Source organism: Podarcis bocagei (assembly GCF_964188305.1).
Source record: "Podarcis bocagei genome assembly, chromosome: 1".
NCBI lineage: Eukaryota > Metazoa > Chordata > Lepidosauria > Squamata > Lacertidae > Podarcis > Podarcis bocagei.
The window spans coordinates 68,678,373-68,701,932 of NC_138125.1; the positions used below are offsets into that span (position 1 = coordinate 68,678,373).

At 41.9% G+C, this 23,560-nt stretch overlaps 1 protein-coding gene across 1 annotated transcript in view; it reads left to right on the forward strand.

The window, feature by feature from the left end:
• The window catches only part of SPON1 (spondin 1), a 282,486-nt gene that overhangs the window by 253,681 nt on the left and 5,245 nt on the right, over positions 1–23,560 (forward strand). Inside the window, exons 8-15 of the mRNA XM_081198312.1 lie at positions 6,515–6,716; positions 12,713–12,853; positions 13,948–14,026; positions 16,746–16,928; positions 17,040–17,210; positions 17,323–17,490; positions 20,627–20,791; positions 22,883–23,146. Of these exons, the coding sequence (XP_081054438.1) occupies positions 6,515–6,716; positions 12,713–12,853; positions 13,948–14,026; positions 16,746–16,928; positions 17,040–17,210; positions 17,323–17,490; positions 20,627–20,791; positions 22,883–23,146 (1,373 nt within the window). The remainder of the gene's footprint in view (positions 1–6,514; positions 6,717–12,712; positions 12,854–13,947; positions 14,027–16,745; positions 16,929–17,039; positions 17,211–17,322; positions 17,491–20,626; positions 20,792–22,882; positions 23,147–23,560) is intronic.

Genomic DNA, 23,560 nt, shown 5'->3' on the forward strand with positions numbered 1-23,560 from the left:
CTGTGAGAATTAAATGAGGGAAGGGGAGAACCAACCCAGTCAGATGGGTGTGGTATAAATAATAAAATTATTATTATTATTATTATTATTATTATTATTATTATTATTATTATTATTACTATTACTACTACTACTACTACCACCATGCATGCCACCTTGAGCTCCTAGTAGAAAAGGCATGATATAAGTGCAATAAATAAACAAACATTGGATTTTATCAAGAGTCCAGAAATTGTGGTCCATTGACCAACTGTGGTCTGCAAGCTTCATCCAGGTGGTCCACAGTGTCTCTGTGGACTTGTAGTTGAAGATGGGAGAATGAACACCCATTAAAGATTCATATTGATTTTAATTTGTATTGCTTCTTTCATATTGTATGTTATTGTTCAAATTCTATGGAATTCAAATCATAGTACAATAAAATACAACTTATAAAAAAATAAAATAAACAATAAAACATACAGCATATAGGTCAGCTCATCACAGTTGCTACAACAGGCAGAAAACAACCATTTAGTAGTCCACTAAGACACTCAGCTTTTTTCCAAGTCTTCTGAGCATGAGGCGTTGGGGGACCACTGCTGTTTTATTTTGTTCTGTTAATACTGTGTATACAAATTCAGTACACTGATGAATACTTGGGAGCCCCTTTGTTGAAAGACGTAGCTCATGCTTGGTATCAGCCTGTTCCCCACCTCTAAATTAGGGATAATAATCTCACAGCTTCTTGTGTGACTATAAGACAAGGAATGAAATAGATGCTGCCTTGCCTTGGCACGGTGGTCAAAAATGTACCCCATCCTTCTTGCAGTACCACTGCTCCAGCATTAAGAGAAATGCTTGTATAAGAGCTCTGCGGGAAATAAGAGGGGGGGGCGGTTATTAAAGAAGTGGAGTCTATAGGAAGTCTGTCAAAGCAGGCACATAATCCCGCTGGCCAAGTAAAAATGTTCAGTAAGAATGCTCAGTCTGAGCTTCTGTTTATTTTTTTAATGGCAAGTGAGGTAGAGTTCTGTGACTCAACTTGACTTGTTTAGCCTAAGATGCCCTAGGCTTGGCTTCCCTGAGGTAGTTCAGCGTACTCTCTGTTGTGCTAAAGAGCCAGAATATTTAATCAATGTTAGCAGCAGCCGTATGTTTAGTCATCTATATATCTAACCGATGACACCATAGCGGTTGGCCATCTGGCCGAGGGCGTCTTCTTCAGTCCCAAAATATTGTAAGATGAAATTTTAAACTGTGCAAGTCTCTTCTTGTACAACAGATATGGCAACCAATCTGCAGATATCAGGCAACCAATCTGCTGTATAGATGATGAGCAAAATAAATATAATTAATGTTAGTGGCATACTGCTACATAGTTAAAACTCCCTGGGGGAGCCGCATTTTATGACGTGCAACTTCCTTTCCTTGAAACAACTTAAAGTGGTTGGGTTCTCTTCTTCTTTTTATTCAACAAGACACACATCAGACTGAAATGTGTAATTCTGTCCTCGTTTTCCTTCCATCTGCCACTTTCAGATTACATAATTAATGGAAGGGTTTTTTAGTGTTAAAACCGTGGCAGCTTGATTATTCTTACTGTGAAACAGTACATTTAAATTATATTACAGGATGTGATAAGACCTTGTCCTGATGATTTTATCTTCCATCTAAAAATAACAGTGCCATACTCGTGAAACGTAATGACATGGAGTTAGCTGATGTGAAGTGAGTTATTGCCTGGTTCTTTATATTTCTGGAGAGAAATGCACATCCGGTTGTATTAATAAATTGAATAATTTTTATCATTGAAACTGAGACGGAGTCTATTTTCTCACATTGTTACGGTTTTATTACTGGCACCAGCATAATGCAGAGAAGTGATGAGGCCAGCCTTGTAAAATAAATTGATTATGATTAGTTGGGATGAAGTCCATTACTATGTTTCCCAGTTCCCTGTGGCAAATGCCCTTTGCTGTTTCGTGATGCCAACCCTGAATCTGTATACAGCCAGATACGCTTTTTAATGTGGCACAGATTTCATGGGATTGTGATACATTAAAAAACCATGGGAGAGTGGAGGGCAATGCCCCCATACCTGCATGAGGAGGTGGTGTCATTTTGTCTTTTTGCTTCAGGTGCAAATAAGATACCTCTCCCCATTAATGTATTAATGTAACGTAAAGAACCAGTGTTTGCATGTCATGTATGTTGACTATACCATGAAACAGATTTTGACTGCAAGTGTGTCAAAAATAGTTATGCTGCTATTCTTTTATATTATTGAATTTTAGAATTGTATTTTGTTATTTTTTATTTGTGAGCTGCCAGGATAACACTGTTGTTGGATGTCCTAAATAAATGCTAAAATAAATATAAAATAAATGCTTTAAATAAAAATGAAGGATCGGGGTAAGGAACTGCCACATCTCCAGAACTGCTGGCAGAAATGGCTGCTTAATATTGCTTCTTGGCAAAGTATGGTGCTAGTAAAAATCCTTGAGGTGTTTGCAAGTCCAAAATCAGAAAAAGTAAATAATAATAGCACTGCTGAAAACATGTCTCTATTAGTGATTTTTCTTTAATAGGAAGAAACATGTATAGATTATGATGACGATTTAGAGGGAGATGTTTTAAAAGCCTTGATAAAAGGTTGTGGTGGAGTAGCTGAGAAGGAAATCCCTTCCAAATACTCATCCAGTTGACATTCCTAGCATTGTATTTCCCCCCAATACTGGACCCAGCCATTCCCCATTTATTTCAGAAGACTATTCCAGAAAAAGCAACGTGCAAACTGCAGTGCTGTGAAGATCCTAGTGCAAACACTATTGATTTTCACAGAGTTTGCTCCATCGCAACAATTCTAAAAACCAATCTGTGCAGCCGAAAATCCCGAACCTGCTACATCGTTCGAAAATCTTTGTATTTAGTTCAATTGGTGCTCTTCCATCCATCAAAGTGAAGAGACATGTTTGTTCACGGGAAGCAACAACTGAACACTAATGGCTTGAGACATTAGAATTAAAGTGGCTGAAACACTTCAAAGAAAAGAGCAATCTTATCATAGCTGCCAGGTGATGGATGAGATGACATCAGAAGTCTTTTCATCTGTAGCAGGTATGGTGACCTATCCATCTTGCAAGTCTTGCTGCCCAATATTGGTCACATTTTCTCCTTGGAGGCCTCTAATGAAGACACAAACAGAATTTGAACTAAGGCTATACTAGCATGCTTGACAGGGACAAAATCCAAGTTCTGTGAAGCTTTCTTCAAAAAGCTTACAGTACGTATTTCTCAAAAAGAGAAAATATACTTGTTTGCTACAGAGAAGCACGTGGTCAGAATTTGATTACCTTCCTTGTTCTTTTTACCATTTTTGTAAAAAAAAATTAAGGGTGTAATCCAAGGTGAAGAACCATAAGAAATAGTATGAGTATCACTCCAAATGATAGAAATAGAGGCATGTTGACAAGATGACACTTGTCACAAGCTGACAGAAAGCTCCATCATGGTAGTCGATGTCAAATCTGTGAGATTCTGCTGGTATAGCAGAGGACAGCAGTGTGTGGCGAGGGCAGATGTCAATACTGGGTGCACCATAGCGAAAGCCTCTTTGTTTCCTCAGCTTGCCAGCCAAAATGGTGTGACTCTGTGCCGGCCCTGAGGCTGGCAACGTTAATGTGGGATGGAAGAAGAAAAGGCCACTCCCATTTCCTGCCCCAAACACAATGAAAAGACAGGTCAATGAGAGAGAGAATGTAAACGTATAGTAAGATTTATCTGTTCAATTCTCAATACAATGTTAAAAATGGACACAAAGAGTTTTACTATTTACAAAATGTTAGAAGAATTTTGAAAACTCTTAACTGTCCAGTTAGACGTATCCGCTGCAGAACAGAAGTATGTCTGAGTGTATGTTTTGTCCATACATTAGACTGCTAACATTAGCATAAATTATTCTTTTCTTAAAACTGATTTTTAAAATATTTTTTAAATATTTCAATGATATTATTATTATTACTACTACTACTACTACTATTACTATTATTGTTATCACTATTATTATTATTATTAAATACACCACTTATATGCCAAAATCACTTTTATTATATTTTAGGACTAAATGTCTCTTTTTCAGTGATGGTGAACTTTATTAACGATGGCCTCAAATTCTACTATTAATCTCAAACTGGCCTATTCAAAAATGTTGCATGAATGCAGTAAGCATTTCGCCAGCACTCTGCAACATCCCTGACTGCCCACACTTTCTGAAATGGAAAAAACCACGGGAGGAGTTATCCCATACAGTGGTGGACCTACCTTTTCGGGGCCCTGAAGCTTGACCTGTTCTGGCGATCCCTTCGCAACCATCTATGAGGTCTGGGTAACCACTGATGTCTTCTTCAGTGGGGTTGTTCCATGACGGATCACCCTACGTTTCCAACATCTGTGCTACTGACTCTCAAACTTCGGGGGTTGATGAAATATATACAACAACAAAAATAACCAATCTGTGTCGTGCCTCTCAAATTGGCTTCTGTAGACCCCAAATTTTGAAGCAATCTGGACTAAAGTCACTTCTGGGGCCCTTCCGGAATTTGGGGCCCTGGAGCTTAAACTTCATTAGTTCCATTGTAGATCTGCCCCGATTCCATGCAGAGTACAGACCATTAGTGAAATGTTTGATAGAATGAAAGAAAGGACACTCGCAAACATCCCTCAGCAAGGTTGCATTGAACATAGGACTAAGGAGAACACTCTATTAGCAGAAGTATTTCTGCTTGCCCAATGAACCAACCTCCCCTCCCCTCCCCTCTTGTGCCATTCTGGGGGTTTCCCTGACCCTCCAGATCAGATTTGGGCAGAGTATAGGCAGGGCACGGGATGCGGGAAGGAATCACCTTGCCGGCTTTCACTGATGCAGTAATTTAGTTGAATATGGCCCTAAGGTAGATGCAATAAAAAGCTGTATCCCACATATGAACATTTCACTGAAATTTCACTCTCCCCTTTAATAACTTTTGGGAAATTGTCAGCCCAGCACTGGTTCATATCTTATAATATGTATTGTATTCATGGGAGATTTTGTAATAAAGTAGAGATTTAGCTATGATATTTCTTTTTATTTTCTCGTGGTTTTCTTGGAATAAAGGATGCTGGATTAGAAAAGCCTTTGGTGTGATCTGTGGGGACTCTTCTCAGGCTTTGTGGTGAGCAACAGAGTTGCTGCTTTGTTCCAGGTGTCTTTCAAACTTGGAAACATATGGCAGTTCCTGTGACTCCAACATCAATAGGAGAGGTGCTGAGGATGCAACAGAGCTCTACTCCGCTGTGCTCTCTTCATTTCACTGCTGCCAAGAATTTCTACCAAGAAATGGGAAACTGGCCCAGCATCTTAAGTCAATGGTGGGCCCTCTGCAAAGCTCTAGGCCTCAGTGGATGCCCTACCATGCCAACCCTTGATGTCTGCCCTACCTGTCTCCAACACCATATGGCAGAACATTTGCCACATGTCGAGAGATGGCTGCGAAGGGGTAGGAAGACATCTGATGGCATAACTATACTCCTTCCTTGAACCCTTTTGGGCCTGGTGGTTCTTGTGAGGCTGGCACAATCCTGCGTTGGCTTTAGATAACAGCACATTTTGCCTGACAGATAAGGCAGATGCCAGTTGTCACTGTTAGGTTTGGCAAGAACAGGATTCTACAGCAGCACAAACCCTGTGGGATCAGGCACTGCTTATGCACATGTTAATATGGAGAAATAGTTGCAATAGTTTGGTGCCTAGCAAGGATAGTTCATCTACTGGATAGTTGGTCTGCCAATCACTGAAGACCTTTGGATGTTGTTACTGAAACAACCTGATTGATTCCACATGTAACATATCCTCTACTTAAGGGAATCCTTGGCAAGACCTCAAGAATTCGGGTGTGCTGCTTATCACTTTGAATGTACTTTGGCAGAAACTTGCACAATACTTGGCTACAACATTTACAAGCTAATGCTATAAATCTCACACAGGCCTGAGCATTAAAATCTAACTAATGTTACTTTTGAAAATGTTGCCAGTCTGAATGCTTTTGTTAAATCCCAGCTAAAATTGCGGTGAGAATATATGTCTTTAGAAATTACCTGCAGTTTATAAACCAACATTTTGCCGCAATTAAAATAAGCCATCCTTTTGTCTCCTTTGCTAGTGACTTAAATCACTCATAAAAGAATACTTGGAATGAAATAAAAGCCATTTCATTAAATGCATGTGGTTGTTTTGCTGTTGTAAAGGATGTAGTATACAAAACAACAGCATTATCAAGCAGTTTGCCTTATCAATCATTTATTGCTAAGTTTCAGGTACAGTAAGGAATTCTGCTACCTGCCACTGATCCTAAAAGCACTTTGTGGGAAGTGTTGTGTCAACTTTGGCTTGACTCTTCTCCCGGAAATGTTTTATGGTTTACAGTGCAACTCTCTTTCGCTAATCGTCTCAAGCAGCAATATTTAGCTGAGCCATTTCCCTCTTTTTCATTTGCAGAAGAGCTGCTCCCTCTGCTGAATTTTCTGTGGACAGAACACGTCATCTGATGTCTTTCCTTACCATGCTAGGCCCCAGTCCTGACTGGAATGTAGGGCTTTCGGCTGAAGATCTCTGCACCAAAGAATGCGGATGGGTCCAGAGAGTAATTCAAGATCTGATACCATGGGATGCTGGCACTGACAGTGGTGTTACCTATGAGGTATCATAAATATTGATGCTACTCGCTTAGAATGTGCGCTGTTTAAGAGAATAGAAACATGCAGGGGCTTGTGAGAGATGTCTGCTCTAAAGGACATGGTACAAATATCTAAGACAAATAAATTAAATGTGCATGCTTTCTGTTTCTGGTCAAGTGTTGCAGCACCAGTTAGAAGCAGGGAAAGCTGGAGTGGCAGCTTCTTTTTCCTATAGAAATGGTGCCTCTAGAAAAGATTAATGCAGGTTGTTAGTCAATATGTGTTGCCTTGTCTCCCATCTGTCAAAAGTGCTAGATATCCTTGTGGGAGACTAATCAAGAAAGTATCTTGCTGTGGGCAGCACCAATGAGCCCTGATATTAGAATTTCACCTCCAACATTTCTCCGATGAAAATAGGGATGTCCCATTTCATAATGATAATTTTGCTATTTTTACCCCACACATCTTACTGGGCTGCCCCAGCCACTTGGGGCAGCTACCAACATATATAAAAACACAAATAAACATTAAAAAAACTTCCCTATACAGCATTGCCTTCAGATGGCTCGGGGGTCGAATAACTCCATATCCTCTAACATTTCTCCAATGAAAATAAGGACATCCGAAGGAAAAGTGGGATATTCTGGGATCAAATTAGAAACTGGGATGGCTTCTCTAAATCAGGGATAACCCTAGAAAATAGGGATACCTGGATGGTCTGATACTTTGGTTTCTGTTCAGGAGTAGCATCCAAGAAATAGCAAGGGAAGGGAAAATAATTTATTATCACTTGTGAAATTTCTGGAGGCTTCCTTTCTGTTTGTTTTGCATATCCTAGTGGAGGCCTTGCCCACTGCAGTTTGAACATCCACACCACTTAGCTGCTGATTAATAACTGCTACTCTTACTCTTACATGCAGAAATAAGTTTTGCATGGAAATTGTTTCTAAAATGGATTCCTAGACCAGAACTTCAAATAGTTGTATAACTCATGGTATTGTTCCTGTGAAGTTCTGCCATTCTAAAATGTTTATTACACTTTATCCTGTCCTTCCTCCACACAGCTCAGGGTGACCTCTGTGGTCTTCCTGTTAACATCACAGCAGCCCTGAGACATAGGGTCAGTCCAGTCCACATAGGTCAATCCAAGGCTGTTTTGTTCCTATGAATTAACTTTGACAGTCATGGTTTTCCCACAGAATCCCCTTTCCCAATGATTGCTTGCATCAGCTTCCATGGGTCCTCCATCTCTCAGGTGCCTGTCATGAACCAGAAGGCACTCTGTGTCCTCACACACCATGCTTTTTCTGGATTGACCTAACCACCACTTGTACACTGCCACTAGGAAATAGTAATGATAAGTATGCAGCTGCTGGTTACATCCCCTCCAATGCTGGCTGTGAATGTACAGTTCTTATGCCAGAGTATTTTGAGCGTGGGAAAATTTAAATGCAGGACTTTAACAGAAGCAGTGTGTTAGTGTAACATAAGGCAAAGAGTATCCCCTGAGTAGTGCACGTATAATAGCTTCTGTGTAAGTAAAGAATCAATACATTGTAATTAAACATTGGGCAGGCTCTTGTGGAGAGAGGGAGAAAGTTGGATCTCAAATCAAAACCCCTTTATGTAATTTCATATGAAGAATTTCTTATTCATTTGATCAGTCTTGAGAGACTAAACATCCTATGTCCTTATCACTAGAGGAAAAGATTACTACTTAATTTGTTTCTTTAAGTGGGAAATGGACAGTATGCTTTGTCCATTGGATGCTTGGATGCTTCCTGGGATATTTATTAAATATCATTATTCTTATCCAAAATGGGTACATGCTGGCTCTCTGCTGAGCATACAAAAGAGTGGAAGCAGAGCATCTCATTCTTTACAATATAGGGGGAATCTTCCATGTGTAAAAATGCCACAAAAATTGTCGTACATATATATTGATCCTCAAAAAGATATTCTGTTTCCTATACCTTTTCCAGCTACACAAATTAGAAACCAAGGGTCTTTTTTTTTAATTTCAACACAAAGAATATGTTCAAAGAGTAGTAAGGGACTCTAATATTCCAGTGACAGAAGCAAGCGATTTTGAATGCAGTCTGTTGAGAATGCGCTGAAAATAATTTGTTCCAATTTATGTATATCCTTGCTGAGATAACTAGTGCCATGTGCTGTTTTCTACCCAAGGCTCCTCCAGAACAGTGTAGACTTTATTTCCATGACTCACCACAGAAACTCTGCTATCTTACTGTTCTGTCACTGTATTGCTCTGTGTGGTCTTATCAAACTTCCTGCCTACTATCATTTTGTGCTGTTTAGCAGAATTATTGTTTTTCAAGCATGCTATTGCCTTCCCACTGAATGTTGTTGTTCAAGATTCCACACACACACCCCCTCCTTCCCTGCATGTTTTTCTCATTTTATGGTTTACTATCCTGCCTCTTTTCCAAGTCCATTTCCTACCACAGGTCAACAACTCCTAATTTACTACCCCGGAATTACACAAGGCATTGTTTACTTTCTTTTACGGTCATTAATGAAGATGTCTGCAGAAACCAGAACTAGCACACTTGTGAACTTGCATAACAGTTTGTCATTACCCTTTAAAACAGACCCTTGGGTCGAAAATAATGAGGACAAACCAATCTGGAAATTCATCAAAAAATTAATAAATACAGTCGTACCTTGGTTCTCAAATGGAATCCGTTCCAGAAGTCTGTTCAACTTCCAAAAACCAAGGCTTGGCTGCAGGAACTTCCTGCACTCAATTGGAAGCCATGGAACCCCCATCAGACGTTCAGCTTCCAAAAAACGTTTGCAAACCAGAACACTTACTTCTAGGTTTGCAGCGTTTGGGGGCCAAAACGTTCGAGTCACAAGGCGTTCAAGAACCAAGGTACGACTGTAGATGCATTTTTCTATCTTAACATATCTTACTGTATCATATACTATACAATTACATTGATGCTGGAAGCCTATTGCTCTCTAACTAATTGACTTGTTTGTATTGACTTTTGACACTGAAACAAAGTTATCATTACACAAATCCTTGAGTTGGGTTTGCAGACTGAGTCCTATGGATTGGTTGTATTTGCAGCCGGAGACCACATCCAGAAAGATACATCTGTATTTGTTATAATTCTACTTAACCAATCTCTGTTAGTTCTGACTGATGAGCATGTGGTGGGTTTTTTTAAAACTGACTGCCAAACTAATAAAAACAGTAAAAATTATCTGTCGTAGAAATAAAAAAGCCCGCTGCAGGTTCCTAGTGGATGAGTCTGAGCTGATTGTGGCAGCAAAGCCTTTAGCCAGATATTTCTCATAGTTTCCTAGACAAAGCAAAGGATCCCTGTTCTTTAGGTGCTTCTGCCACCTGCCTGCATGCTACAGTGATGCTGCAAAAGAGGCTTTTAAGAAAGCTTGCAATGCCAAACGTCTGGTGTTATAGAATGAGCAGAAGCTAACTGATAAAAGCCAATTTATAGTATATATTCAGGTGGATCTTTTCTCCCCTTTGTGCTTTAAAGTTGTGGTGTGGTGTTTTTTAAATGGCTATGGTTTTAAAGCAGGGGTGGGAAATTGTGGCCCACAGGCTTCTCTGTTCAGTTTTCTGCCCCTGTTCTCAAGCCTCACTCCCATTGGCTTTGCCTCCATGGTACCATTTCCTGTAGCCGTTACCTCCCCCCCCCCACCCACCCAGCCTCGCCAACGCTGGAAACTGGAGCATGGCAAAAAATAAGGAGGGCTGTGAGACACCCAAAAGGGAAGAATTGCACTGGAATTTCTTCAAACAGCAAGGCTTCTTTTAAAGACAATTCTAATGCTATTATACAGGGGGATCTGGGATGGTTCTTTTTTTGAGGGGAGGGAATGGAGAATGAATAGATGAATACTGTATGTGTCTGCATGTTTAAAGGTGTGTGTGTGTGCGCGCGCGCGCGTGTGCGTGTTAGCATGAATGAGGTGTGTATGTGGCTTTGGCCCCACCTACTCCTGGTTTGGCCACTCCTGGCACAGAGCCTTGAGAAAGTTTCCAAGGGTGTGTGGCTCTTTTGCCAACAAAAATGTTTCCGTGGACTACCTGCACATTTCATCCACTTCTGTTGAAAGGGTGGGGGATATACAGTGGTACCTCAGGTTACATATGCTTCAGGTTACATACGCTTCAGGCTACAGACTCTGCTAACACAGAAATAGTACCTCGGGTTAAGAACTTTGCTTCAGGATGAGAACAGAAATCGTGCTCCGGCGGCGCGGTGGCAGCGGGAGGCCCCATTAGCTAAAGTGGTGCTTCAGGTTAAGAACAGTTTCAGGTTAAAAATGGACCTCCAGAACGAATTAAGTACTTAGCCTGAGGTACCAAACAAATCTGGGTGGGAGAGAGGTTAAATCTGGGTGGGAGAGAGGTTGTTGAGTATCTGATATATGAGTGGTGGGTTGCACTCAGCTTGAGCTGTACTAAAAGACTAGCAAGAATCTGTTTGCTGTGGATCAGAATTTAATAGATGCACATGCAAACAAGTAACAACTAGGTTTGGATTGACAGACTCCTCCCCAAATCTGGATGCCATATGGACAAAAAGTCCAAGCTATTCAAGAATCCAATTTAGTTTAGTTGGTTATCATTTTTACAGGAGCTTGTATGGGTATCCTGCTCTAATGAGTGTGCCTTGAAATAAAAAGTAGGAACTAGGTTTCTGCCTAATATTATATTTATTCATCCATTAACATACAGTTGAAATACCTTCTCTATTGTCATTTCAGTGGAGTTGTGTTTATTTATGATGGTGTATTTAAAACTTTAGGACATCCATACTAAGTTTTCATTGCTGACTTTTCCAGGAGCCACAAAGGAAGGGCAAAAGTCTCAAGAGGAATAGGTGGGAGAACTGAAATTGGGATGGCAAATGAAAGCTCTTGCCATTCTGTTTGAACTTTGCCTTTTATGTCAAAGTGTAAGGTAGAACAAGCAAGCAAGATTTTTTTTTTTTATTTTAAGTACAGTGCAAGAACTTGCTTTAGTCAGTAGATCAGGCAACCCGAAGTCATTGTGTAGACTGGAAATGATTTATGAGTACTGGCAGACAGAGTTCATGGACACATGCTAGGAGTCAACACAACGTTTTCTGCGATATTCAATTTTTATATTAAATATTTACCTTCCTGAATATGTATGAGAGCAGTTAATGAGAAATGTGCAAGTGTAGACAAAGTTAGGATTTGAATAGACTGCCCTGTTTATTTTCTGGCTATATTGATTTTTATTTTTAGTAAGGTGCTAAGGTCGCAAAACCTTTTGTGCAGTTGATGTCTTGAAATAGTTGAGTGCAGCAATATTTGTTAGGGAATACGGACATCCAATATGTATTTATGCTCAAATTTTAAAGTGTGTTTTGATTTTTACAGAAATGTGGAAACGGAAGATGAGGTGGGTTTGTAGAAGTCATCCATGCTTTCTAATTGAATTTGTAGGATTTATAACACAATGCCTGTTACAATTCTGGTGGCTTTTCTGCTTTTTTTGTTTTGTTCTGGTATTGCTGCTGTCAAATTAGTTCATATTGTAATTTGATTTGATTCCATATTTTTATAGAGTATTTGCTGTGAGTGACTCTTACTTTGGGGCTGAAGACACAAAATATATAAATTAATGTGCTCCCAGTTTGTCTTCATTTTAGCTTCAGGCTGTTGTTTTTAATTTATTAATTGTCTTTTATACAGTCTTCAAGAGACAATGTACAAGAAAAACTTCCAGAAAACCCAGTTTTTAAGAAACAGCAGGTGCATTTTAAAAAAAGAAACCTAAAACCATAAAAAATAGACAGTCATGACAAATATATACTCATGATAAAGAGTTCAGAATCTGAGGTCAGTTGTAATGGAAGTAGTGTACAACTGAAAACTTTTCAGAGTGCTTCTTGATTCTAGTGCTATTATTTTTTGTGCTGAGTGTCCACTATTCACTGTGACACTTTTTATCACGGGTTTCTTCTATATCTATATCCTTCTGCTGCAGTCACCCAACAAACCAACAGTACCTCAAGAGAAGATAAGGCCTCTCACCAGCCTCGACCACCCCCAGAGTCCCTTTTATGACCCAGAAGGAGGATCCATTAAGTCAGTAGCCAGAGTTGTCATTGAAAGGATTGCACGGAAGGTACCAGTATGGCATTCCTAACAGCAATACAATTTGAATGGGGGGTGGGGATAAATCTAATAATAAAGCTGGAACATAGAACTAATTTGTTCATTACTAGATTTTTCAACTGATGCATAAGAAGCATCAATGAGAAGCTATGAATTGATCGTTCCGTCTATGTTGGGTCAGTGGAGACATGAGGGTCCCAATCTCTTAATGTTAAGTGACTGAGAGGGAGCTACAAGTTCATACAGTGCCTCTCCAGAGTACCCAGCTGAGCAAATTCACTACCTTTCACTTTAATCACAGTTAAGGGATGCATTGGCCCCAATCAGTTTGCTTGAGAGGATGACCACTTCTTGCCAATACATATGAGTACGAATGGAACCCCTCCTAGAGGCTCGTTTTTCAAGGACCCACCAAAGTTTAGCAGCACTGGGTCTGAGGAAACCAGAGAACTGGATTACTCTTTATTTCCTATGCAGATGATTTCAGGGTGTGTATAACTGCTTCCAACTGTGGTTGGTAGTCAACTAACTCACTGAGCTAGCAGAAGCCAGCACAGGGATTCCTGCAAACACAAAATGACTCGCCCCCCCCCCCCGCCCTGAACCCTCTCCAAATCTTCTTCTGAGCGTTAGGAGTACTCTCAGAACAGCATAGGGAGATCGTTCCATCAGGCAAACAGAAAGGCAAGTACCAGTACAACCCCATAATTCCCCACATGCCGTCCCAGTAACATCTGGCATCACGTTGGATGTTTTCCCACCTTGCCAGCATTTTAAATCACATTTGGCTTTTACAAAATTCTCCTTTGCATCTTAGCTTGCCATTTCTGACTCGTATTTGAAAACTTCTCCAGAGAGAAGTTTCAGCCGCTCTCATTCTTCAGAAGAGAGGCCTAGGTACCCTTGAGGCTTTAGCTTCCTGGGCTATTTCACAAGACTTACATTTACAAAAGGACCTCATGACTTCACTAGGCCTTCACTAGGTTACACTCCAGGGACACAGATCTTGTTTCTGCATATTCAGGCAGCTGATTTTCCATTCCAGTGCCTGCAACTGCATGGTTTCCTCTGCCAATTTAAACACTTGAAAATGTTTCTTTGCAGGGAGAGCAGTGCAATATTGTTCCCGATAACGTTGATGACATTGTTGCAGATCTTGCCGCAGAAGCTCCGGAAGATGAAGGTACTTTTTAATTATGTTCTATTTGCACAAGTTTGTGTTTTGCTTCATCCTCCAGTGCTGCTACTCTATATTTCACGCCTACTGCATTATTATTAGGACAGTATTAAAAACAGGAAGGGGGAAAAACAATTTGCTTACCCATTTGTGGTTGGAGCCAGCATCATTACTTAATAAACACCCACAGTGATGGTGTCAGCAGGCAGAATTTTTTGGAATTGAAAGCAGCACTATACTAATTTAGAAGAAGCCTAATCCCACTGACTTTATTATCCTGCGCTGGGTTGGTCTTCGTCAGGCTCTACTATTTTCCTCATCTAACTGCTCTTCTTTATTAATGATTGTGTTTGTCTATGAGGACAGGCTGCCCTTGTAAGCCTATAATATGTGTAGAATTCAAATGAGAGCAGGAATGATTCAGCCATATGCACTAGTATCTTAAATCGAGTATCGTAGAGATTATGGAGTTTGTTTTCAAAAGTAAAAAAGGGTGTTATCTCTTAAATTCAAAAGTTAATTGCCTCATTGTCATTTGTGCCTTTTTCTACTTTTGTCTAGGATGCAAGCAATTTCTGTGGGTTCTTTTCCTTTGAAAACCCATTAGAATTGCACATTTACAAGTCTATATTTCAGAATTGCTTGTAGAGCAGGTTGCCTTTTAAAAAAACTTAAATATCTGAATGACTTTGGCCATCGTCTGACTGTGTGACTTCTCAGTACTGCCCTTTTTATCTGGTCCAGAAGCTTCAACTAGTGCAAAATGCAGTGACCAGACTGCTTAGAGGAGCAGGTTGCTGGCAACATGTTACTCCAGTGCTGAGAGAATTGCACTAGTTGCCAATTTGATACTAGGCCAGGTAGGACGCAGGTGGCACTGTGGTCTAAACCACCGAGCCTCTTGGGCTTGCTGATTAGAAGGCTGGCAGTTCAAATCCCTGTGACAGGGTGAGCTCCCATTGCTCTGTCCCAGCTCCTGCCAACCTAGCAGTTTGAAAGCATGCCAGTGCAAGTAGATAAATAGGTACCGCTCCGGCAGGAAGGTAAACGGCATTTCCATGCACTCTGGCTTCCATCAAGGTGCTCCGTTGCACCAGAAGTGGTTTAGTCATGCTGGCCCCATGACCTGGAAAGCTGTCTTTGGACAAACGCCGGCTCCCTCAGCCTGAAAGCGAGATGAGCAACACAACCCCATAGTTGCCTTTGGCTGGACTTAACAGTCCAGGGGTTCTTTACCTTTACTAGGCCAGGTTCCAGGTTTTAGCCCTAAACAACTTGAGCCCAAAATGTCTTAAGGACCATCTGAGCCCTACCTTGATCATTGAGATCTTCTGCTGGGGCACTTCTGGTGGTTCCTCACACACTACTGAAGTTCAGTTGGTCTTTGCTATGGGATTGAGCTTGTAGTGTGGCAGCCCCTGTGCTGCAGAACTCCTTGCCGTGTAGAAGGTCCAGCAGGAATCATCTCGGCCTTTTTTCAGACAGCATCTGAAAACTGTCTTGTAAAGACTAGCCTTGGGAATCTGATTTTCTTTTTCAATCAACTGATGTTCCTAATGATATTTTCACTGAAGAAGAAGAAGAGTTTGGATTTGATATACCGCCTTTCACCCCCCTTAAGGAGTCTCAAAGCGGCTCACAATCTCCTTTCCCTTCCTCCCCCACAACAAACACTCTGTGGGGTGAGTGGGGCTGAGAGACTTCAGAGAAGTGTGACTAGCCCAAAGTCACCCAGCAGCTGCATGTGGAGGAGCAGGGAAGCGAACCAGGTTCCCCAGATTATGAGACTACCACTCTTAACCACTACACCACACTGGTGCTTTTACTGAATTTATTATAATCTTGCATACTGCCTTGTTATACTTTTGTGAAAGTGTGGATTATAAACATTTCAATCAAGAAATAAATGAAATGAAATTCCAGCCCTCCCATCTTCTTTAGCACCATGCTGCAACTGCTGACTTGTCCTGTACTGAGTATGGAGCAGCATAACAAGAAATAGCTGCTGAAAGGCAGACTAAACAGGAAGATTTTTCATTAAATTCTACTGGAAGATGTTCTGGCTTCTCCATTACTGTGGAATAGCCACTTAATGTGCCTCTGTCTGCAGTCTTCTAGATGTCTTCAAAGCTGTAAACTGACATGCAGAATAAGTGAGCAACATGTCATACCAGGCAACTCAAAAACTGGTAGAAAAGAGCATGGCTGTCATTCCATATGGAAGGATGCTTTGTAGAGATGCCCCTCATGTTCCTCCTGCAGAAAGTACCAGCTTCAATCCCTGGCATACCCACTGAAATAATATCACACTAGGAGGCATGTAGAAGAGTTTTGTTTTTGTTTTTAAAACCTCTTGACCTATTTGAGTGGGATAGTTTGATTGGCTGGCATTGTTACACTGAAAACCTGTGTGTGTGTGTGTGTGTTTGCATGCAAAATAATTTGAGTGGCTAGTCTAAGATGCTCTGTGAGCACCTATGTACGTGGCTGAGAATGCCAGATAGCCTATGGCAAGAAGTATTCATAAATGAACGAGATGTGAGAAGATCAAGAAAACAGAAGGCACAATAGATAAATGGGGGTATCAGCGAAATTCATCCCTAGGCTTGTTTGTCCTTTGGAAAGTCATTTGTGATGGTGGTGGCTGTCTTAATATCCTATGGCAGTGAGTTCCATAGGGTAATTATTATGCACCATGTGAGTAACTGTTTCTTTTTTCTTTTAGACGACACTCCAGAAACCTGCATCTATTCCAACTGGTCCCCATGGTCAGCCTGTAGCTCTTCCACGTGTGAAAAGGGCAAGCGGATGAGGCAGAGGATGCTCAAAGCTCAGCTTGACCTCAGTGTGCCTTGCCCAGAAACGCAGGACTTTCAGCCATGCATGGGCCCAGGTTGCAGTGATGAAGGTAGGAAAGAGAAGAAGGGGGGGGTTGAGATAAAGGTATGCTTCTCTTCCCACCCACCCCACATCCAGGTGAGACTTAGAAAAGAAATGGCAATTGTATTCTATATTTTAGATGGCTCCACATGTATGATGTCCGAGTGGATAACGTGGTCCCCCTGCAGCGTCTCTTGTGGCATGGGAATGCGGTCGAGAGAAAGATATGTGAAGCAGTTCCCCGATGATGGCTCTATATGCAAAGTACCCACAGAAGAGACTGAGAAGTGCATTGTGAATGAGGAGTGCTGTAAGTATTTGATTTAGCCTACCTCCCTGAATCAGCATAAGAGCTGCCTGTGATCCCTCTATTAAACGAGTGCCAGTAGACTGATCTTCTTTCTGCCTATTGTTATCAATAGCTCCTAGTACCTGCCTGGTGACGGAGTGGGGGGAGTGGGATGAATGCAGTGCCAGCTGTGGGATGGGAATGAAGAAACGGCACCGGATGATCAAGATGACCCCAGCAGACGGATCCATGTGCAAGGCAGAAACCACGGAAGCCGAGAAATGCATGATGCCCGAATGCCGTAAGTATCTGAGATTCACCCAGTCACTGTGTGGGAAAGCGACATGTCTCCCCGCCTTGAGATGTGGCTCAACCACAGCTTGTTATACTCAGAGACAAGCAAATTTGCAGGTGGAAGAAAGAATGCACCCTCACTGGGCAGGCAACTGAGCTGATGCTTCTCGCGTAGCCATGTTGCATAGGGCATGTGGCCTAAAGTTAGGGAGGGATGAACTGGCCTGTTTGAGGTACGTGCCCCTTTGACATATTTTTACCCATAATTCTATCCCATTTCCACATTAATCTTCAATATGAAAAGATCATCTCAAACTACATATTAAAAATTATGAAAACAATTCTCTTAAAACGTATGTATTTAAATTGTGACACACACCCCATCTTCAAATTATGTATTAAATGCATACTGTGTCACAATATTCAGAGGGGTTCAAACTCAGCAGATGGCTAACATCTGCCCTACGTGTTAGTCCAGGTCCTTTTGCATAAGGATTTGCAAAGACTTTAGCATCCCAAGCGGCCTTGGCACTGGGGATGTGCTTTCTCTCTTCTCTAAAGTCTAAACTACTTTAAATAGCTATTGCAACATCCTACAAAATTCCTTTGTCTTTTGATGATTAATCCCATTTGTTTGGCAGCTTTAAAGCTTCAAATGCAAAACCTGCCATTATTGACTTTGTCTCTCTTTTCTTGGGCTGCACAAAAGAGCACTTGTTTCAGATGGAAAGTTGTGTGATTCATTTCAGCAAAACCACCTTTAATAGTATTAGCAGGGAGGTTGCATGTGATTATAGAGTGCACTTAAGTAAAATATACCACTTTAACTCAGATTTGAAGTCAAGTCTGTAACATGACGTATGCTGGATATTCTTAATCTAGGCATTCTTTTTCTACATCACTATCTTCAGATAATTTCCTTGGCCAGGAAGATTATGGGCTGTGGTTTGAATGCTTCAGCTGGAGCCAGCAACCCCAGGGTGTTTGACCCACAGTGCCACCTGCTAAACCTGAAATGGTGCAACCGACTCCACTACCCCATTCTGCTGCATTTTTATACCTGCCCTCTAATCCTAGACTAGGGCAGGGCAGATGGAAGGGTCAAAGACCTTTATAATGAAGAAGTCAGGCCCAGGGCAACAGGGCTGAAATATGGAGGGAGCCAGAGAAATGAGGGCAAAGGGGAACTGGCCAGAAGGATGAGACTGATAGGCAAAAATAACCCCCAGAATTCCCTGAAACAGATAAAGAATAGGCTGAACAGATGAGGAGGTTCACATGAGCAGGATCTGCAGGGGTAAGATACTGATTTGAAATAGCCTTCCAGATCTCTATTTTGGAAAACCATTTGCTTCTGATTTCTTCTGCAGCCAAAATTATTCACCTTGTAGAATCAATATTCATCTCAGTTATGTTCATCTGACCATGGTATGAAAAAAAACCCCATCAGCTGTACATCTATAGGACTGCTCCTGCCTGTTTTATAGGTTTTGGCTGGCTCTCGTGCATATATTAATGGGAGCATAAATCAGTTCACTAGATACAAAATTGCATTTCCCCATGTATGGACCATTTCATACAACATTGGCCTGAAGACTCAAGTCGAAAGGAGAGCTCCACGCAGAATAAGCATGCATTAAACATATGCTGTAGAATATAGCCTTCAAATTCTTATTCTGAAGTATGTACAGGCACATGCTAATACGTAATGTACAAAATGGCTCTGAGGCTAACATTAATTAGTATCTCTCAAGCCTCTCCTGTCACTGTGATTTATGTACGCAGTCCAGTGAACCTTTGCATGTTATGAAATCACCCATAAATCAGTCTAATGTGAGGTCTCAATGGATTGACTTCAAGTCTTGTAAAAGAATAAACAGCACCATTGGGTGGCTAGAGGACTAGCCATCTCCAGGCTATAAAAATCATCAGGGAGTGCAAGCAGCTGTGTGCCACCCGCATCATGCCAGTCACCCTTGTTTACTGTTTTTACACATCATGAAACCAGCCCCAGGAAACTGTAGTGGTGTGAACTGATACTGACCTGACTTTACGAGGTCTGAAAATATCCATTGTCTCAGGCTCCATTCCCTGCCTAGCCAGTGTCACTTTAACTCTGGACTTTGTTCTCCTCAGTTAACTCTCTTGACTGAATTATTCCTGGATTCCCCCCCCCCCCCGGTTCTCTTGGTACATTTTCTTATTGGCACATGTAACAATTTCCTTCAAGAAAGCCTAACAAATACCACATTCTAGCGTGGGTGAATGAATTCATTTGACCTGACTTTAGAAAAATAATCATTTCAGGTTTCATGAAATACATTCAAAATCACAACAAAGAGCCATAGATGCATCTTCATTGATACAACACTATTAGCATCTGGAGGCACCAAACTATCCAAAATGATTTTTTAAAAGCTTGGGGGGGGGACACTAATCTTGGGGCCCCTAAATCAATGTATAAGTATCTACAAAGGTAACTTGCTTCATCTCCTCCTTACTGAAGCTGCATTGTAAACATACCATGCTGTGCCAGTTTGCACACCATAGTCATTCAGCCACTGGAGGTAAATGTGTCCAGAGTTTTCCAGTGCTATATGATCTCTAACCTCTTTGGTGGAAGCCACTGGGGCTTACAATGATACTTGAACTGTAGCTTTCTCTGATTCCTTACACTGGTGATGTACTCATTGCTCAAAGCTATGTTAAAGTAAACTCGTTTTTTCAGGGCACATGTAGAGTTCATGTTGAACTGAGCTTCTTGGCAAAAGCAGATGCCATTTAAATTGGAGAAATAGCAAAGGGGAGATGGGTTAACTCTGTCCCCTCACAGGCCTGAGCCAATTCAGGGTGAGGACAGACTGCTCCCAAGATGGAAAAAAGAGAGACTGGGGGAGCTGATTGCAATTTCTCATTTGCCCCACAAGTGAGAAAGATGGGGTGATGGGGTCACTGGTGTTTGCACCCTGGTAGTCAATATGGATTTGAGCCAACAAGGGTCCTCCTCCATTGCAAGATCCTCCCACAGTACCAATCCTGTCTCTACCAAGTGGCCCTGTCCTCCAGCTTTTCCCAAATGGCTGGACAACACTTTGAAATTAAACCCTGGCTGTGAGCTAGTCAATCTTTCTCCCTTGCGCTAGATACCATTCCCTGTATGCTGTCTCCTTGGTCTGAATGGAGTGACTGCAGCGTAACATGTGGGAAGGGGATGAGGACGCGACAGAGAATGCTGAAATCTGCAGCAGAGCTTGGAGACTGCAATGAGGAGCTGGAGCAAGTTGAAAAGTGCATGCTACCCGAGTGCCGTAAGTACCGATGTCTGGAGTCTGAAGGCCAGTTTGCCGTTTCCCTTCCCCTTCTTTCCTATTCAGCATGCTGCTTGGCCAGAAATGTGGTCATTCTGCTTGCTTTGACAAAGTGCTACTCCTAACCTGATCATAGCTTTGAGTCAAGAGCGGTGATGCACAGCTACACAGGCATTGCCAAAGCACCATTTCCACACAAGCTGTCAGGGCAGGGTCATCGACAAGCAGACTGACATGGGCAAGGAAGTGGGAACATGGAAATCTGGGACAAAGATGTAAGTCAGGCCCAAAGGACAAATGAGAAGGCAGAAATCAAGGAGCAAGGCAGAAATCAGTACCAAATAACAAGAGCTAGAGAGCTGAAGAACAGGGTGGTCTTTACCAAGGGGTGCAAGGGGTGTGGTGCACCCGGGCGCTGAATTCGGGGGGGGGCACCAAATATATACCCACTGTACACCAGATCCCTCTTGATTTGCAGCAGTGAAAAGCAATAGAGCGGAAGTCCCCACCCCCCTCCTCCATTGCTCTGTTACTCTGTAGCATCATATATTCCCAACGAGTCAGGAAACAAAAGCAGGTGTTTTTTTCTGCATTGCTGTTACAGGTGAGTGATTCCCCCTTTCCAAAAAAGCTCAACAACCTTGAGTTCGCCCCCCCTAAAAAAAGGTCAACAAAGAACTTTGGGGGTGCTGGGGCACCCCGGCGGCTCACATGCTAAAGACTGCCCTGCTCAAGAAGACCTTGTTGCTTGAATAAGGCTTGGCTGAGTGGGCAGAGTCAGTCCAAGGCTTGAAGATACTTTGCTTATAAGCTGTCACTTTAGAAGCTGTCACCACACAGGGCACAGATATCAGCAGCTCCTGCACAAGGGTAGAATGTCTAATTCTATTGCAGAGATCATAGAGAATGATTTCTTCTGAGTCAGTGTTGGAGAGCCTATGAAAGGCCTTCCTTGCTGCTGAAAAGTGTCTGCAGTGGTGATGCAGAACTACTGCTAGTTCTATCACACACCTGATGCCTGCAGAAAGCAGGCTTCGGTTCTACTGTCCACCTGCTGATCAACAGTAGAAATGAAGCTTTCTGGATCAGCTGCACCTGGTGTTTTGACATCCCAAATTCAAGGCTTCAGAAGTGCCCAAGCCCCTGACTCGTTCTGATGTCAGATGGTTGACAGATGGGCAGCCCCACCCCCTGTCAGATTTGGCCCATGGAGCCAAAAATATTCCCCACCCTGAACTCGAGACTTCCCAAAAGATAGCTCATACTTTTAACTGCTAGATCATCCCAGCTTTCAAATGGTGATGACTGCAGGATCTTTCTGTTTCGGCTCCCCAACCTTGCTTCCACTTCTGGTCTCCTAACTCTGCCCACCCACAAGAGTGTTCCATTATAGAGCCAAGTGCCACTTAAATTCTTTGAAAAGATTTTACCCTTCCAAAGATCCAGGTTATTCTCACTAGGCATCCAAGTAGCCTGCATGCTGGGGCTCTGAGGAGAAGAGGTGCCACTGGATTCTGCCATGGGAGGCATGAATGAGTTCCTCTTCAAGGTAATGGGTTGGTTCATTATAGTGAGAAGTAGAGAGAAAGAGTGTAGGGGGAAGAATAACAGTGCCCTGTTGGGAATCCCTGTGTCTGTGAAAGGAACAGGATGTGACTGTTGTCTGCAGTGGTGCAAAAACAGCCTCTGGGCCTGTGTGCTCTAAAGACGAGCATTTCACCGCTTCCATATTCATTTCTGCCTGGCCAATGAAAGGCCGCCACAGATGGAGAGTAAATCCCCAGTGGAGTAATTTGAGCTTATTCTCAAAACATAATTATAAGAAGATGATCTAGGTTCTGTGTTGCTGTAAAACAGCCTTCCCCAAGTTGGTCTCCTAAACTAGCATGACCAGGGATGATGGGAGTTGTAGTCCACTGGCACCTGTAGGACACCAGAGTGCAGAGAGCTGCTATAAAATTTGCTTGGAGGCCATCAGGGAATTTTCCTGCTTTTTGGTGCCACTATCAGAGCATATTGACATTGTTCCTTAACTTCATTTGTTTGCGTAGCTTGATGCTCATGGCAGCCTTTCTTGTTCTGTCTGTGTAGCCATTGACTGTGAGTTAACAGAGTGGTCTCAGTGGTCAGAATGCAACAAATCTTGTGGGAAAGGTCATATGATCAGGACAAGGATGATCAAAATGGAACCCCAGTTTGGAGGAGCTTCGTGCCCAGAAACTGTACAGCGTAAAAAATGCCGGATAAGGAAATGCTTGAGAAATCCCAATATTGAGAAACGGCGGTGGAAAGAGCCTCGTGAAAAAAGGAGAAGTGAGCAGGCAAAAGAAGATGTAGATGGCGAGCAATTTCCAGGTATGTGTTGTAGACGTTGCTTGGAGCTGTTGTGCCACCAAAAACTGGTTAAAAGAGGAGCAAACAGGCGCACAACCCTAGACTACAATGCTAGTTTGTTTATTTATTCCTGAGTCATTTATAGATTCTGAACTGGTCCCCAGAGATCACAGGAATGATTAACACACAACCCCAAAAAAAAATTTATAAAGAAAATACAACATGATTTAAACCAATTTCAGAATAAACACAAAACAGAATAAAACACATACTAAGCTCAGAAAGATCCATTAATTTTTCAAGTCATGTCAAACTTAGGACCGTTAGTTTTGAAGGGTCTACTCTGAATAAAACTTAGCTGGCTACAAGCACCTTTTCCGAAATGTAGAATGGGAGCACATTCCATAGCCTCGATCCTCTGCTTCTGTTTGTCAT